The sequence below is a fragment of the Chanos chanos genome, chromosome 1, assembly GCF_902362185.1.
Source record: "Chanos chanos chromosome 1, fChaCha1.1, whole genome shotgun sequence".
NCBI lineage: Eukaryota > Metazoa > Chordata > Actinopteri > Gonorynchiformes > Chanidae > Chanos > Chanos chanos.
In genome coordinates, this window is record NC_044495.1 from 7,329,752 (window position 1) to 7,348,095 (window position 18,344).

Genomic DNA, 18,344 nt, shown 5'->3' on the forward strand with positions numbered 1-18,344 from the left:
ATGGTTCTGGATAAATACACAGTGCACTCACTCCATAATTTCCATGGATCACTCATACAGCGTCTAACCTGAAATATGTGGATCTTCATAAACTTACGAGGGAAAAGCTCTATGTTCCTGATACGACGCGTAAATCAGACAAACAACTCTAAACGCTGGTATAAGCAAAGACGGGCCCTATTGTCTGACTTGGTGTATATTTAGCGTTACTTTAATTGGATAGGCTAAACAGAACGAATTCAAATAACCCAAGAATACCCGTTTCTCAGTTATTAACATTCTCGGATGTACATTTCGTATAACCCACAAATATCTTATTCTGTTAGAAATACGTCCTGTTTTGTTTTATTACATATATATAACCTTATCCCGCTTTATATACACAACATGTATATAACAACTTTATCTTGTTATATATATACACACGCGCGCAACAGAACACAGACCAGCCAGTTACTCCTCTGTGCTGTAATTCCTGTTTCTGTATTTTAAAATCTTTTTATTCATTTGTATTTTATTTATTTATATACAGACCTCACTTTTTAAGGGTAATTTAATTTTAGACATTTGTTACAAAAAAACCCCAAAAAACAAAAACTTACTAATGCTGCAGTTGTACGGTTTTCAGATTTGAATCGGACGACACTAGTGAACAACAAAAATGACAAAAAATGATTATTATACAAAGTCAATTTATTTTACACATAGAAAAATGTACACAATAGTAGGTAAAACAGGTAGACAAAACTGGAGAGAAAAATTGTAATTTACCCAAACCCTTGGAACAGCATTCTACAGAATCAAAACCAATGCTGGTTTAAAAAAAAAATACAAACACATACACAGTCTATAAAACAAATATTCTCATAAATAAAGTAAGTCCTCAGAATTCAAAATTATATCCAAAACTAAATAAATAACCAATTAGTACACATGGAAAAGCAGGGAGGATAATACAGGTGAGCTGATTTTGGTTCCTATTTAGTGTTTCACCAAGACATAGGGACCTGAAACAGTTGATTTCAACTTAAGTTTTTTTTTGTTTTTGTTTTTTTGTACTATTCACAACTACAAAACAGAAATGCTATTTGTTCCTTCAAGCTGCAAGACTTTAAAGAGACTGACATGAGAAAAAAAGAAATTTATACAAAGTAGTAGTCTAGAAATGCAGTCCAAGTAGAAAATAAAAATGCACCACAGGGAAACATTTTCAAAAAACACAATGTTTTTTTGTTTTTTTTTGTCCTGAGTGAGAATTACTGGAAAGGACTTTTCAAAAACACAGTGCAAGAAAAAAAAAAAAAGGTTCACAGTCCAGTTTATTTCTGCCTTAATTTAGTTAAGAAATTTTATTCAATGTTTACTGAGGTTATCACTCTGTTGTGAATCTATATGCTGGCCTTGACAAAGGAGTCTCTTGTCTTTGAAGATAAGTCTCTAAACTGATGGACGCCTGAGAAAAGCGGTGCTGGCTTAATTCCTGGGTCGTTTCTGTGGAGGGGCCACGCGGTCTGCCAGTCCAAGTTTCTCCAGCTCGGAATGGAAGAAAGCTTGGAGCCTCATTCCAGCTTTGGCTTCGTTCGTGCTGCGAGGGTTGTACTCCAGGCAGTTAGAGAACATAAGCTCAACATCTGCAATGTACTCCGCTGTAAAATCAAATATAAAAAACAAGAAATATTGTGTCATGGATGTGAACTACCGCCCCCCCCACCCAGAAAAAGTAACCAATAACCAAAACTGCTGTTTACGTCACCAGTTTATAGAGATATATGGGCATGATACAAAAAAAAAAAGTCAAATAGTAAGTCAATTATTATTATTCTTTTTTCATAAAGAGAACATGTGTTTTGCTTTAAAATATTTAGTTCAACTGCACATAAAGGGTATTCTCATAGCACAAAAAATACATCACCAAAACTGCATGAAATAATGCAGATTAAATTTGTTCAAACAAATTCAAGGGTCTTTCGTGCTGCACTATGGAATTTTTTTGTTTAAACAAAGACAGAGGAAGTGATGTTAAAGTCTACTAATATTTAGGTTTTGGATATACACAAAAGCAGCATAACACAGTACTCACAAGCTGTTTTGTATTCACAGTTGTTGACTTTCTCCCTGATTGTGCTCAAAGCGATGGGTTTTTTGATGATGTCATAGTAATCAGGAACCTGGAGGAGCAGGAGGTATCAAATACAAACATATCAATAAACAACCACCAGACAGAGAGAGATCAAAGCAGAGACGTCATCTGAACACAGTGTTTAAAGTTGAAACAATCAAAATGAACAGAGACAAAGTCCCAAAATATAGTGCGTTTTTTGGGGGGGGGTTTTAATGAGTCTCAAGGAATGCTGGTGTCTTACTGAACAACACAGAAGTCTTATTATTGAACAGTCACTTCAGATTTTATTTTTCGAGAGAGAAACAGCAGAGGACATTAGAATAATCTGGCACTGGACCTTCTCTCTTGACCTTTGCAGGTAAACATTACCTGGGTCCTAGACACCAGTTTTTTAAAGGGCCAGCTGTCCTCGTTTCGCACCAGTTCCACAGTCAGCTGCTCGCAGGCCGAGAGCTCGTGGACGCCCAGGTTCCTCCCCGAACTGCGGCGACTGGACGAGGTGGTTGTCGGGGCCAAGACCACCTTTGCTTTTGGGGAGCCCTCTGCTGGAGAAAAAGAAGAAGGACAAAAAAGTTCTTCATGAATAGAAGTTGAACTGTTCATGGGAAAAAAAAAACGTACAATCCCAGTATCCCATAATAATTGCTGTTTCTCGGTAAAAACTGGATTAAAGATCAGGCTGTCACCAACACAACCATTGCTCCCTACTACTTTAAGGTAGTATTTAATGGTTTTAGCTCCAATAAAACTGTTAACATGCACAAAACGATTTATGACTGATGTCTATCAAATAGGCTGACCAATCGCCAAGGTGACAGTAAACAACAGCCTTAGTTAACACATCACAGTCTGACGTTTCCCAACCTGTGAGAGGTCGTTTTCGGGACTCTGTCTGTGATGCAGAGGGACTGGGATGGTTGCTGGATTTGACAGAAGGGCCATTAGAGGCCAGGACCTCTAAACTGAGGCGGGCGCTGGACCTGACGCCAGGCCGTTGAGATTTCCCGTTGGACACGGGAGTGGGTTTTTTCCCTGAGTTCTTGGCGCCTCCCTTTCCAGCGCTGCTGGTCTGGTTACGAGGCGTGGAATGACTGCTTTCATTTTGTTTGCCTGAGGATCTGTTGCTTGAGCGACCTCCTCTAGTATTCTGGAGGGGCAGTTTCACAGTAGCCTTTTTAGAGACACTGTAAAAAGAGAGAAGAACAGATTTAAAAAAAAAAAAAAAAAAAAAAAACCTAGAAGAATGTCACACACACAAAAACATTTATCTTCAGGAATACAACGATCGATAAACCACTCGCCTCTCCTTCTCCTCCTCTTCTGACTCCTCTGCCTCAGACTCCTCCTCTTCCTCCTCCTCTGACTCCTCTTCTTCCTCCTCTGATTGTTCATCTACCTCCATCTCCTCCTCTGAGTCAACGGAGGAGCGCTGACGCGAGTTGAGACGATGTGACCTCTGTTTGGGACGGCACTCCGGGCAGAGCCAGTCCTCAGTGGGAACCGCCTAATGAGCAAACATACATTAGGTGATCCAGAACAAAACTATCAACTTCAGTTAAGTACTGGATCAAGACAGCTTTTAAAAATGCTGTTTTGATCCAGCTCACTGGTGCTTTCAGAGGAACAGAAACCAACTCAGCGAGAGATTTTTTCTTTAAGGCAAACAAGGTCGAGTTAAAATGCCCTGACATATCTACAGGCACACACTGATATGTCCTGATTATCAGTAAGTTAAAAACAAAGTCTGCATGGGGTTCACTGTGATGCATAACTTGTTAAGGTTTATGTAAACAGAGCCTAGCCCTAAGACAAAGGTCTAACCTTGAGTTTCGGCCGCACGCAGTGGATGTGATGACCTCTGTCACAACCGTCACAAAGCAGCATGTTCTCGGCATCTCCCTTTCGCCGACACACCTTACAGCGGGCGTTGAGAATAGACTTTGCCCACACCACGCTGCGTTCCAGGGTGGACAGATGCAGGAAGACTTGGGACAGACTGGAGCAGGCCAACAGAGATTCTCTCCAACGTTCAAGTACTGTCTTACACTGCCGGCCGCTCTCGCTCCCATCTGAGAAAAACGAGGGGCCACAGACCAGGATCAATCTCTCATCTCTAATGCAAAATACACGGACGTGTTTTAGGCTGTTTAATGACAACTGTGGAACGTACCATCTTTTTCACTGGACTGGTCGTCATCCTTTTTCTTGTCTTTTTTCTTAACTTTTTGGTCCTTTTTGGAATCCTCATCACCTGGTGTGAGAAAGTGAGCAATTAGAAGTGTTTTTTTTCCCCCAATATTTACTCCACCAGTGACCTCTGGTGGGTGTTCCAGAAAGTGGGTTCAGTGAAAACTCTGAGTTAGTTAACTCAGAGTAAGTACTAAACCTCCTAATAAAAGAGCCCTATGGCTTTGCTTTGCTAGGAGAATGAACATTTAGTTTTTCATAAAAACATCAACAAAAACAAAAGATGCATATAATCTGATCTTTTTTACACAAGTAAACAATAACACCAAATATCGGTATTTCCATCAGCAACTGTTGGTGTTATCGAGATATGCAAATCAAGTTTTTATTTCGACAGCTAGGCTACAAAGTACTCTCGAATGCAAAACAGTCCCACAAGAGCGCTGAACCGTCAAAATCCGTTAAGAACGCAGACAGACGTTCGCTTTAAGTGTAAGCTGCGTGTAGGTTGGTTGTGAGCTGGTTTTGGGCCAAGCTGGTCTTACCTAACGGGGCTTTGAGGAACTTGCGCTCTATGCCCTGTTCGATCTGGAGGAGAGCCTGAGCCAGACAGTGGACTGTGTTGTTAACGGGCTGAGGGGTGCTGGCGCTGGTGGACGCAGCGCTCTCACACTTCAACTCTTGTAACCTAAAGAAAAAAAAAAAAAAAAGCATGAAACACATCGTCAAAGGCTGAGAAACACTAATCTCAACAAACACGCGTTACGAAGGGTTTACCGTCTGCCAGTAGATATTAACTCACGAACATTATGAGAAGCCAAAAAAAAAAAAAAAAAAAAAAAGTTAAAAATAATATTCTTTATAGCGCAACGTCTAAAAAGAATCAGTTTGACATCTAACCTTGCGACAACTTACGTTTCAAAGTCACTCTCACAACCTAAAAGCAGTGAGCCTACGTACCTGTCTTTCACTCTGATGTGGCTGTCATCGATTTCCACAGGATCTATGTCACCGTTCACCATCTTGGTCGCCCCGTTCTCTTTGAGGTCAGGGCTCAGTAGTTCATAGTTTCCGTTTTCTAGTGCTGCTCTCCATGAGCTTCTCTCCATCACCTGATCGAGATTACATCCAAAATCATCACCATCAAAAACAACTGCAAAACATGACTCTTATCAGCAGCACCCATACAGATGCATCACAGGGGGTTTTCACTAACGCTATTTATTCAAAAAAAGCTTTAGTTGACTTTCCCAAGTCCATGATTGACTAAAGAATACTATTTGAGCATTTCTGATGCAAACACTTGTTGCTGAGTATACACATCACAGCCACCTTGTAAAACTGTAGAACTGAAAATGTAATGTATTTTAGTACTTCAACTTTTTGTTTTATGTATCATTTATTTTTACTTATTTTGTCCTCATGCTTGCCCAACTGCCATGTTGCCAGTGATCCCATTAAGGCCGGATACAACATTTGCGTGATCCCATTAAGATCGTTTGCATTCGTCTCCCTTTAGAGTCTTATGCGACGTGAGCACGTTTTGGACGACGTCGTCACTTTCAAGACCCGTGACCGATGAAATGCATCCGATTCACTGAAATACATGCGGGGAAGGCAAAATGCCTGTTTTCGTTTGTTTGTTTGTTTGTTTGTTTGTTTTCAGTACAAAATGCTTTGCTCTTTTTCCTAAGCGAGGGGAGTGCATCAACGTCTCTCCCCTTGCTCAGGTTGTCAGCCATTGTCACTGTCTGAAGCAATGTTTTTGCAGTCCAAACAGAGACTAAGTGGTTAAGACAGGCTAAAAATAAACAAAAGTATTTTGCCTTCCTCACGTGTATTTCAACGACTCACGATACATTTCATCGGTCACGGGTCTCGAAAACGACGACATCATCTAAAACGCAAGAGTAGAAGCATGCAAACATCACACACGGTCTTAAAGGGATCACGCAAACGCTGCATCCGGCCTGAACGGGTTAAAAATGATTCTGACTTTGAAGCCTAGATAAGAACGCAAAAGTACAGTTTTAGGTGTCCACTGCAGGACAGGAAAGGCATGCGTCTTCTTACAGCCGGTCACACTAGTAACACTCCGAGTTTTCACACAGCTGTACCTTCACAGACCCCAGTGTGCCCTGGTAAATGCGGTCCTCAATGTCCAGCAGCAGGTCCCTGAGACGATGCTCCATGTGGTGCTCGGCAGGAGCAGTGCCTTCTGGGAGAGGAAGGCTGCCCTTTGTCTTCATGGAGCACGCTTTGCTCTCCGCTATCCTTTCATCTATGAAGAGACACAAACAAACGATGAAAGTCAAAAAATAACTTTAAATTCCTCCCCACACCCCCATGAAGGGTTTATTGTACGGTAGGTGAGACCAAGGAAGCCAATACTGATAGTTGGTATTACATTTAAGGCAAAGCACCACATAAACTACATGTCCCACAATCCCATCTGATTTCACAAAGTATCTGGGCGACATCAGGAATATGAGAAGAAGTCTGAATGGTTTGGTGGGTGGAATACATTCGGATCAGTTCGTCTCCGCCAGTCCCTAGTTTCACAGTGTTAACTGGACAATCACTGTCACCTTAACTTGTTAAGTCCTCATCTGAAAGAAGCAAATTTGAACAACTACAAATGAAGCGTAGGCTAGCTGTGTAGCGAAGCCCCCAGGCCGGGCTGGCCAGACTCAGGTAGACTACACCCTCTCTCATGCTTAAATCCATCTGTACCACACAAAACCAAGTTAATCCATGTTTGTCTTCCAGGCTAAGCAAGTGTGCAGTAAATCCTAGTTCTCACGTGGTGATTAGAGTATTACTGTGGTTTTAAAGAGTAACACTGGTTTATGTTCTTCATATCTGATATGAGAGAAGAGGGATAAAGAACAAAGTGACATACCTGAGTAGCGATAGCGTGCTGTGGACTTTCCATCCAGTAGGTGAGTGAGTCGTTCTTTCTCCTGAAGGAGGGCCTCTTTGAGGGAGCTTTCCCTGTGACCTCTTGGGTTCAGGGCCTGGATCAGCTTCTCCAGCTCCTCCACCGTGTTGTAGAAAGCCCAGAGGTTTGGTCTGTTCACCGGGGGCCCGGAGACGTGTACCGGGTCCGGTTCTCGGGGGAGGTCCTCGGGTTTGGCTGGGCTCTCCGCGGGGGGAAACTCCTGAGCCTTGGGTTCCGGAGTGGGTCGTGGCTCCAGCATGTCTTCGGTCAGGCCGAAGTAGTCGTCCTCCACGAAGAGCGCGCCCGCGGAGGGGAAGAGCCAGTAGCGACGGTAGAGGCGGTCGCGACCCAGCGGAAGGATGTAGGTGCAGGGGGCAAGTTTGTGGATGCGTTCCAGCAGCTCTTTCTCCCTCTGTTGCTGTTGTTGGAGCTCTTCTGGGCTCAGGCCTTCCTTCACGTCCACTGGCTTCTCTTTTGGACTGGCGCTCTTAGCTGGAGGCCAACACACACACACACACACCTCAATTCGTTAATGTGTCACAGATAATGTGGATTCCACAAACCCAAGCTACACAGGGCGTTTTAAATAGTACCATAGCGTTTACAGACTAGTGCGTAAAGCAAACGGTGACATTTTTACGGTTAAAGACAAGGCATGTTAAGCTTAAACCTTCGGGGGGGGGGGGGGGGGGGAAAGGTCACAGGGATAAAATAAGCGCAGTCTTGGAGTCGGTGGAAGTATTTTAAGAGACAAAGGGCAGTCATTACATTTTTTAGCCTTGCTCTGGGGCGTAGACTCTTCTTCATCCTCAGTGTGCTGCTCTGTGTGTCCCTCCTGACTTTCCGTACTGGTATCCATGTCCTCTTGACCCTCACTGCATACACATAAACAATAGTTCAGCAAAATGTCACAAACACATATCATGAATAAACACGAGCAGATCATCGGGGGAAAATACACGTCTTAAGCCTTGTTTAAATCCAAAACGATCTGCGAATTTTTCAGTGGAGCTTTTAAATAGATTTGAGAGGAGAGGATGAGAGAAACCCTTAAAGCTCAACAGTTCATAAATATTCATTTTATTCATATAGTTCCCTGCAGACTTATAATGTTTATGATGTGAACTGTAGGGTTTACTTACCCTGCTAAATGGGAGCCGTTTCTTGCTTCCTCCTCTTTGAGTTTCTCGTGTTTCTCTTTTAATTTCAATTCCTGTTCTCTCAGCTTCTCTTCTTTCCTTTTACGTACCCTGGGGGTGGGGGAAAAAAAGTTTATTAATTACATAAAAGCAACCACATCTCAAAAGTACGGCTCAAGCTGAATATCAGATAGATATTCATCTCAAGATCAAAGTTGCTAAGTGGTGTTATGTGTGTGTGTGGGTGGGTGTGAGAGTCAAAAATAGTAGTACCTGTTGGCAGCTTCCTCCCTCTCTCTGCGATGCTGCTCAGCTTTGAGTTCACGCAGTTCTTGTTTGGCTTGCCTCTGTTCGTCTGCGCTGTCCTCGATAAAGTCGCGCGTGGAAACCATCGTTAACAACTTCCCACAGAGAGCGTGTAGGATCTTCAGCTTCTCCCCTATGGGCAAAACCAACAGTTATTCAATTATCTCATCGGTTCAGGCTGCTCGCCGCTACGTTCTTTTACAAAAAAACGTCCCCTGGGGTCATGCATCGCTGTGACACAAAACAAACTGGAAAAACTGACAATCCAAAAATTCTTGCAGTTATATACACATACAGTACCTTCACTTTAAGGGTGTTAGCAACAACACACATGGTATAATGTGATAAGCTGAATTTTGACGTTCATTTCAGGTAATTACACGTTGACCCGTGGCTTAAGCTAAAGAAACAAATAGGGTAAATGCCTTAACCCCTGGTTAAGCTAAAGAAACACACAGGTAAAGGCCCTGGCCTCTGGCTTGGCTCCAGCCCTCAGCGGCTGTGTCGGGGGGGGGGCGGGGGGCAGGAGGACGTACCAGGCAGTAGGTCATAGACAGCCGTGCAGGCCAGTCTCTTCAGCAGGCTGGGGTTGGACAACCGCAGCTCCACACACGGGTCGTCGGTCGAGCTGAAGCCGCCTTGTTTCTGGTAGCGGAACTTGGCATTGGTGGAGCTGCAGTCTGCTCCTGACGCCAGGATATGTAGTCTCAGTATCTCAGACAGAGTACAGCTGTCCAGGTCCAGCTGCTTCAGACTGCAGCCTGGACAGAGAGAGAGAGAGAGTTAAAGAATTAGACTACACCTCACAGAGTCATACTGTGGTGTAACATCGTCATGCGGTTATCGTCACCTTGGTGTAACTGGGGCCAGGCAGCAGCTAATGCTGCTACAGCACTAATGGCAGATTGTGTGGGATCAGCATCGTCATCCAGGGCCTCACTCAAATCTGATAACAGACACACTCAGTTAGCACACATTCACACAGAAAACAGGAGTTTTTAAAAATAGATTATATGCATTTAATGTTGTGGCACCAGCAGAGAGAACTTCCAATTGCAACTCAGCATTTGGACAACCATTTAAAATACTTTATTCTGTTAAATTTGTCAAAATCAACACCAAATATTGCAACTCCCACAAACTACATAATACAGAGTAAATCTGCTCTTTTCATAACTTTCATCAAAAGGACAGCATGTCTCTACTGGCTGTATCTTTGAATGAATTGCTTCTTTTTTGTCTGCCTTGTTCAGAGAGTGTCATTACTGGGCGATCCCCGATTGACTTCCTGACCTTTGGCATCTGCCTCAGCAACCTGGTCACGGGCCACTTCCTCCTGCTCTTCGGCGAGGACCTGAAAGATGGCAGAGAGGAAGAAGAAGAGCAGCTCGCAGAGCGGACCCTCAGGATCACATCCGACCAGGGCCTCCTCCAGCACCTCTGCCACAAACAACAACAAAAACAACAACAACAACGTTATAGAGTTTACTCACCAGCACCGACACTGTCAATTCTGTTACGACCAGTTCTCATTATTCACAACATCAGTTACTATCAATCCATAACAGAAAAATCTAAATGATTACGATACTGGAATCGTCCAAAACCACAATGTTGTTCAAATCTTTTCACGTTTATAATCAGGTTTAAAACTAGTCTGCACATAAATATCTCATTTCAATATTATCCTCTTCTGCAAACATGTATTATACCAATTTAACAACCACAAATGTATGGAACATTATTTTTGTTTTTGAAGGAAGCATTCTACATGTGCTAAGTACGACGACAGACCAGGTTCTCACCCAGTGAGACACCATCAGGAAACTCGTCCTTCAGGTCAAAGAGTTCACCAAACGCCTGTAGGAACTCCAGCACCATCAGAGCGTCGCCGAACAACTCGGGAGGTAAACGAGTCTTCACTGGGACAGGACTCGGCAGCTCCTATGGGACCATCAGCATGAGTAAGAGTTACAGATTATATTTATTCTAACACAAACTACAAAAACCAAATACCATTTACTTTAGTCTTTAGGCGCTTTTCCAAGGCAGGGACTTTTTTCAGGAACCCACATTTCCAACAGGGGAACCCAGCTAGTTTTGGTTCCTGAGCCATAGTTACATAATCACATACTTTATGGTCCTCGCAGTGTAGTAAAAAAGCAAATACTAGTGCGCTCAAGAACCGTTGGGTTTCTGTTCTTGTTCCTTTAGGAATTGTTTAGTTCCTGTGCAAGTTCCTAAACATCACTGGAAAATGCATTTTAATACTCAAAAATATTGCTTGTATTGCTCATGATGTCTTGCATAAGACACATCACAAGCTCAGTATATGGCTGGACTTCACAGTAATAAACAATTCAACTCTTAAAAACTCAGCCACTGATACGGTGGGGACTGATAAAAAGGCTATCAAATGTATAAACAGAGACACAAGTCTTTCCTAATGTATACAGACACTGCCTCGGGGCCATTTCTTACTTTGAGGTCATCGCACTCCATGTCCTCTCGAGGTTTACTCCACAACTTCATTCGCTCTGCATATTTCTTCTTTTCTTCTCGGAGTTTCTCCCGCTCCTGCAAGGCAAGTACAAAAACGAAGTCTAGTTCTAATTCCTAGTTTCTCATATGGCTGTTTTATATATATATATATATACACACACACACACACACACTTTTTTTTAAAGATTACTGAATCTTCCCTCTATAAATTCTTCCAGACCAGTGACATAAAGGTAATGTGATCAGACACACTGTCAGAGAAAGTATTCAACATACCTTCTCTTTCTCCACCTTCATTCGCTCCTTCTCTTCCTTCCTTTTCTGTTTCTCCTCCTCTAGCAGCCTCTTCAACTCTTCTTTCTTCCTCTCCCGGTCTTCCTTTTCCTTCTTTTTGGCCTCCCACAAATCCTCTCTTTCTTTCTTGGCTTTGGCTTTCTCTTGAGCTGAAACAATTGAATGCAAAAAGCTGTCTGTTAATTCTCATTCTGAAGATCTGCCAATGACACAAAGCCTACCGAGTGAACACAGACAAAACATGTCCTACTTCAGGTTACGTATCAGCTCATATCCTGACCATTACTGTCAACACTGGAAATTCAAGAGATCTTCAACGTACAGATGCACATCTAGGGTCAGAGTAGAGGTAAATGCGAGTGTGAATTTTCTACCCATCTGGGTACAAACATACCCATTGCCATCATCTCCTCTCTGTGTTGCTTCAGACGGAATTTCTCCTCTGCTGCTTGCCTCACGTCCTGTTCTCCAGCAGTGTCCATCCTCTGCATTCATAAACAAATCACTTCAGTTAAATATGCTCCCGTTTTCAACAACCTTAACGCTGAAATGTGACCGCACGCTGTGTATCGGCCGCTTCAGTTTAAACTTCATACGCTATAGTAAACTACAATAATAAACCATACTAAACGCTATAATAATAAATTCTATCATACGCATGTAGGGCAGCATGTCTGTGAAGACTTTTTACATTGCAATACGACAATTAAATAATGCGAATGAAGAGTTATATAGAATAATTGCTAGGTTCAGTGTTCAGCATGCTAAGCTATAAATAGTTTTTCAGAGTAACTGTTTATGGTTATTGCTAAATAACTATAAATAGTATTAGTATTAAGCATAATATTCATGGTGAACCATTAACTAGATATTATCTAGTTACTCCAATTAGCACGACGAGCATTACGTTTTGTAAAACTCAACGAAATTCATCTGTACTCAAAAACCTTATCTACTCTCATATTTTGTAAACAAACTGCATCTTGATTTTTTTTTTTTAAACAAAGCGGGTCTGTGATAAGGCAGTGAGTAGATGAGCTGTGTAATCGGTTTAAGCTTTAATTCTACTGTCAATTGTCAAATAAACAGACTGTCACATGTGTAAATGCCTGGGTCACTTTGCCTCCTTTACTTATCACTGTGTGGTTGAGAGAGCGCCCCCATGTGGTGGGCAATCAACATGACAGCAGAATACAGACACCTCCAAAGCCTTATGCTCTCTCTCACAGATTTTAGGGCCCACTCCAGCAGATGCAACAGCATCAATTTTTAAAAAGCACTACTTTAAAAATGAAAAACCGGCAGAAGTGTAGTCTTCAGCGATTCATACAAGAGAGATGAAAGATAATTCTACCTTATCTCTTTGAATAGCTACCAATAAAAATAAGTTGATAACTATGAATTTCTCTCATTTTTCCTTTGGAGGTGTTTCATGTTTTTGTGTAACTCAACACGTCAAGTCCAAATCTCTGAAGATGAAACGTTTTTAATCACAGCTGAACTAATCTTAGAGGACACATGAAGTGTGAAATGCATCTGTACATGTGACGATCTGACCGTCACCATGACAAACACACAAACAAGCAAACGAGAGACAAACCTGGCCGGGAGAGGCATCATTGGGCCGCCGACCTCGGCCCTTTCCAGGAGGACTGAAGGCAAAGACGGGGGCCTCATCAGGGAAGAACTGAGAGAAGCTCTGTTCAGTCAACTTATATTTTGCTACAACTGACGGCTGTGAAAAGACAAAAAAAAAAAAAAAGACGTCTTAACATCACAATGCTGACATTTCTCCCAAAAAAAAAAAAGACGCTTAAAGACTCCCGTACGTTACATAAAAATTGTATTTCGCCGGCTAATTTCAAATCAAGCAAAAGCTAGCCCAGCCCCATAACGGGCGGCTAACGTGGAAAGCTAACAAGGTCAGCTTAGAGGACACACCTTGAGTCTGACTGTCCCGTTCAGGGACTCGCAGTGCTGTTTGAGAAGCAGCTTCAGTCGGTCGCGACTAAAAACGTTCTTCTTACGGCTGCGCAGACGGGAACAAAAAAAAAAAGACAAAAAAATCATCACATACCACAGCTGCAGTAGTGCACTAATTCAAATCAGCAGAGATATCTGCCGTATGAAAATGGAGCCCGTCTCCCTGTTGTTCTCTGCTGGAACAATGACAGTAAGCAAACACACAGGTAAATACACGTGGAGGGGAAAAAAAAAAAAAAACTTACTTCATCTGAGCAGCTTTGACCATCATGGGCTTGGAGCCCTCTGGTTTGAGTGGAAGAACTTTATACTTGAACACAGACGGGCTCAGCGGTGCTTTGCTCCTGTTGACAGACCACACAGAAGTGAGAAACATCGGTATTAACTGCGGGTCCTAAAGAAGTCTGCTATGGCCTGTTAGGTCCGGAGGAGTGGACGTAACTCACCCGTTGTGGGCTAAAACAGGGGTTTTGGGAGACATGGGGTTGCTGTCGTCGTCACTGTCGCTGATGACGATAGAGTCTCCCTCCATCCGCTGCTTCACGTGCCCGTTGACTGTGCCGTTGGGCTGAGGGGGGAGCACTTCCAAGATCTTACACGGTTGTCTAACAAATAAGAGAGAAAAGTCAAAAAAAAAAAAAAAAAACATCTGCAGAAACACTGGAACCAGATTTTCCAGCATACTCAAAGGGTAAGCAATTAAGTTTGTGTGGAGAAAGGCAATAAAGACCATACAAAAGCAATAGAAATATAATGTGTCTGTAATGATTCTTGATGTAACAGCCTGTCTCAGTAATTTCAATTCTGTGCGAATTAATCCAATTGAAGCAATGTCTGTGATCAATCAAAAGGGAGGGAGTGATGAACACAGTGGGTAAAGAAAGGACAAAAAAAACCCACACATATGAGAAGGTTTGAGAAACAGGGATGCACTTCAAAACCAAGTCGAATCCCGAGTCAAACGTACAAGAAAAAACACCACGATAAAATGGCACAAGTAAACACTCGTCGAAAAAGAACGTTGCGTAAGTTTCGACATCTCTAAGTGCTAAATTACACTACTGTTTCAGGCCATAGCATGCACCATCTTTGCCAATCAGTCAAGAGTCAACAAGTGCATATTTACAGACAATAATGGTCTGCCACTATGTAAATTTTGACCACTGCTTACAGTCAGAGTATATGTATAAAAATATTTAAGTCAGTGTTAGACATGACAGACACTGGGAAGTCGGTAAAAAAAGCTTAATGTATTTTGACGTAACTGAATGACAGTATGAGTGTGCTTGAACGATGGTTGGTTAACTACTTGACGTATACATAGCAAGATTTCACAGTTACTGTTCCTGTTTTTAGTTGTAGCTTTGATATTTTAATTACTGTTTTATATTACTGAAAACAACCACAATACTGTTTACTTGAATAATGAAGATATACTCTAAAAGCAGCTGTTTACTTTTAACTGTTAAATACTTGAAAGCTACACATCATATATCTAGTTTTTATTTGTTTATGCTCATACAAATGTTAAAGTTTCTGTTAACATGGGAGCGTGTACTGAGTGAGATTTCTGCTTTTGCCGTGGTATTGAATTGTGGTATGGGGAATTGTGGGGTTTCACTGCTATTGGAATCAACTGCCAAAATTCTGCTGTTGTGACATCTCTTGTGAGAAACACTTCTCCTTCATTTTTCTTCAGCCTTATATTTCACAACTGTGTCTCATCACAAGCAAATCCTGAGAACCCCTATAAACAGTCTTGCAATGGGAGATAATCAAACAGCAACAGTATCTAAGATTCTTGTACGGGTTATTATACTGTTGTAGCTCCTTGCATTTTTACTTATCATGCCAGGTCTGGTGATCAAACTGCCATGATATCTGTCCAACGCTGATTAACCTCAAGCTAAACACTTTGGGATCGACTGTCAGTCATTCCGATATCATCTTTGACGAGCCCGAGCAAGAAAGTCCCAGCAGACAGGGAGTCGTTGATTTTACTCTTCCTTCAAATGTTATAAACAGCACTGTCCTTGCAGTGAACCTGAGCTTCAGCAGAAGAAATGAAACAGATGACGACGTTGAATAAAAGAGGGCTGAGAGACATACACACCGATCTGTCACGCCATGAAGCTCAGGTGCATTTGAATACAGAAACAGATCAAGCATGGCACCACACACACACACACACCCACCCACACACCCCACTCAGTCTCTGCGGTTGCCTCCCTTACTATCGCCCCCCCCGCCGCCCCCCCCTCCTTAGTCTCCCCTGCTGAGCCTCCACGCTGTCTCATGTCTGGCTGCCTCTGGCGAGCCATCCTGATGCGATGTCTGGGACAACTCCTTGTACTGGGCCAGCCAATCAAGTAGCTTGGCTTAGCTCCACCCACACGCTTCTGTTATCTCCAAATAGCAAGGTCAGCTTGTGATGGCTGCCCCTGATCCTCTCACACAACACAAGAAAAGAACTCTGTGATAAAGAGCTCTCTCTCTCTGGGCAACTGACAAAAAAGCTTTCAGCTCTGCCTGCTGAGTTCGGACAGTGGTGGAATTCTGACCAGTATTAATGAGAATTAAAAAACAAAACAAAACAAAAAAAAAAAATTAGGAGTTTTGAGGCTTATTGTGGTAGTAGTTTCTGTAGCTGCTCTCAAACAGAATGTTTTGTCTTCAGATGGACTACCAGCATCAGACAAGCTTTTTCATATACCATCATTCTGGGCATTTCTCCTCTCCTAATATATGGACCCATGTCTTACCACATTCTATACAACAATTCAGACTTTTGCTTTATTCAGCTGAGTAAACTACATCTCCCACAACAGCACATCCACAGGAAATAAAAACAAAGTTAACGGATTAAAACCATAGTGTGCTGTATGTTTATCTTCTCATAGAAGACAGGGGGACTTGGCAGTTCAAACCCTTCAGAAATACAACAAAATCAACACCGCTCATTAGACTGCTGAACGCGTAGCGCTACTCAGTCGCAACCCACCAACACACAACTCCACAGAACAGACACAAAACCGTGATTCACAGATTCAGTTACTACATGAAAGTGACTATAATTGTCTGAACAACCCCCAAGACGCAGAGGAAGACAAAAGAAAAAAAAAAAAAGAAAAGAAAGAAAGTTAAAACCCAAACCTGGCTCCTGAGCGGTTTGCTACATCCACTATCTCCCCAGGGAAGAATCTTTCCTTGACATACGCGTAGACGTCATCGCAGAGGTCGTGCAGGCGGTTGCGGTGCGTGAGGGCTGTGAGGTGGAGCAGAGGAACCATCAGCGTAGGGGGGAAATTTTGAAGGCTCTGTCTAGCTTTCTTCTCACTCTCCAGGGCCTCCTGATAGGTCAGGCCAGGTTTTCCAGTCAGAGCACAGCTCCATACCAGGCTGTTACAGAGTATGGTCCTCTCAAAGAATTCACTGTTGGAAGAGGTGGTTAAAGGTAACTGCTTTTCAGCATCAGAGTGGAAGGCAAAGTAAGAAGTTCATTGTATGGGGAAACTTGTTTTAATTGTGCATATGACAATAAACTCTTTGAATTGAACTTTGACTTAGAATTAACGGTATGGTTGCTGTTTTGTCAGTGCTTTTGAAGAACAAGAGGTAACAAGAGGTATGGGGTTAAAAAAAATCAATACTTTGAGAGTCATTTCAAAAATGATAATTGTAAACAAACATCTTTTCTGTGACATCCACAGATTTCTTCTTCCTTTCACATCTGTCCCCAAATTTCTTAAGTATTGGAGCCAAACGCAGTAAATCTAATAATCAAAACAAAAACAAAAGTTTAACATTGGTAACCTCAACTAAGTTAGATACAGAGTGGGCACATCCCCAAAACACATGACTCTTTTACCAAGTGTGAAATCAACACGCACTGGAAAATTCTCCCCTAAACAAAGTACACTCGAACAATAGCTGGGGCTACCACGTTTCTGTCTAAAACATCCTGCCGAGACATGACCGTGGTTGCTCATCAGTGCTAGCGGAGAAGCTACGCATACTATGGACAAGAGCTAGTTAAGTTAGCTGGGTAACGAGCCACCAATCAAAGTTCAGATAAAACCACATAAATTAAACGCGCGTTGGGGTGTTCGTCAAAACACTCTCAATGGGTACACACGTGATTATACTACAAAGCAATCGTTCCAATTAATCTGAAACTTTTTCTATTGAGCAAGATAGCATCAAACTCGCTAGCAAAGGCCTCCGAGTTGATAGTGACTTATGTAGGTTAAGTTAGCTAGCCAGCTAATGCAAACTAGGCTAAGTTAGCCCGGAGCTAACATTAGCTTACCAATTCATTTTGGCAAGCTATCATTACACCTGCCAGTTTATAAGGCTGGGTAGAGCTTTATATGAGAAAATCTCTTCGGAGTTTCGCATGTTAGTAATAAACAAACAAATGAGTTGTGAAGAAGTAATGTCAAACAAGTGTGGAAACTAAAAATGACCGAAATTATTTGAAGCGTAAAACTTTGAACGCAGGACAACCCCTACTGTCACTTCTGTTGTTCCTCAGCAGCTACGGCTTCTAATAATGTTCACCAGCAACTTAATATGGTAGAGAGGATAATTTACTGCTGTCTTACTCATACGTCCTGAAGATTTCATTTGTGACTTTGCAAAGGAAAACTTCTTCATCTGGCTTGAGATCGGCTGGGGGTTTCTGTCTGACGAACGGCTTCTTATGGAGAAGCGGCATCTTTCTTTATCTCTTCGTCTGTGCTGTCCTCTCCGAGACTTTCAAAAAAAGGAGGGAAAAAGAAAGTAAGAAATATTAAATTGTACGGTTCTGAACCGTAATAAAAGTCGTTCACATGGTTGTGCAAGCACACGAAAGTCTCTGTGGTGTGTG

The 18,344-nt window shown here is 42.3% G+C and overlaps 1 protein-coding gene across 1 annotated transcript; it reads right to left on the reverse strand.

Moving 5' to 3' along the window:
• Positions 1-1,280: 1,280 nt before the first annotated feature.
• Positions 1,281-18,197, reverse strand: baz1a (bromodomain adjacent to zinc finger domain, 1A). The gene is given in 28 exon segments (XM_030786302.1): positions 1,281-1,646; positions 2,081-2,168; positions 2,492-2,667; positions 2,987-3,293; positions 3,420-3,626; positions 3,944-4,191; positions 4,293-4,373; positions 4,855-4,997; positions 5,270-5,421; positions 6,427-6,578; positions 7,200-7,742; positions 8,019-8,112; positions 8,389-8,500; positions 8,663-8,828; positions 9,232-9,456; positions 9,546-9,641; positions 9,989-10,135; positions 10,501-10,639; positions 11,177-11,272; positions 11,474-11,628; positions 11,886-11,928; positions 11,998-12,011; positions 13,088-13,226; positions 13,433-13,520; positions 13,720-13,818; positions 13,921-14,079; positions 16,628-16,906; positions 18,079-18,197. Coding segments are annotated over 28 exon segments (4,434 nt in total). The 5' UTR covers positions 18,192-18,197; the 3' UTR covers positions 1,281-1,473.
• Positions 18,198-18,344: the final 147 nt, after the last annotated feature.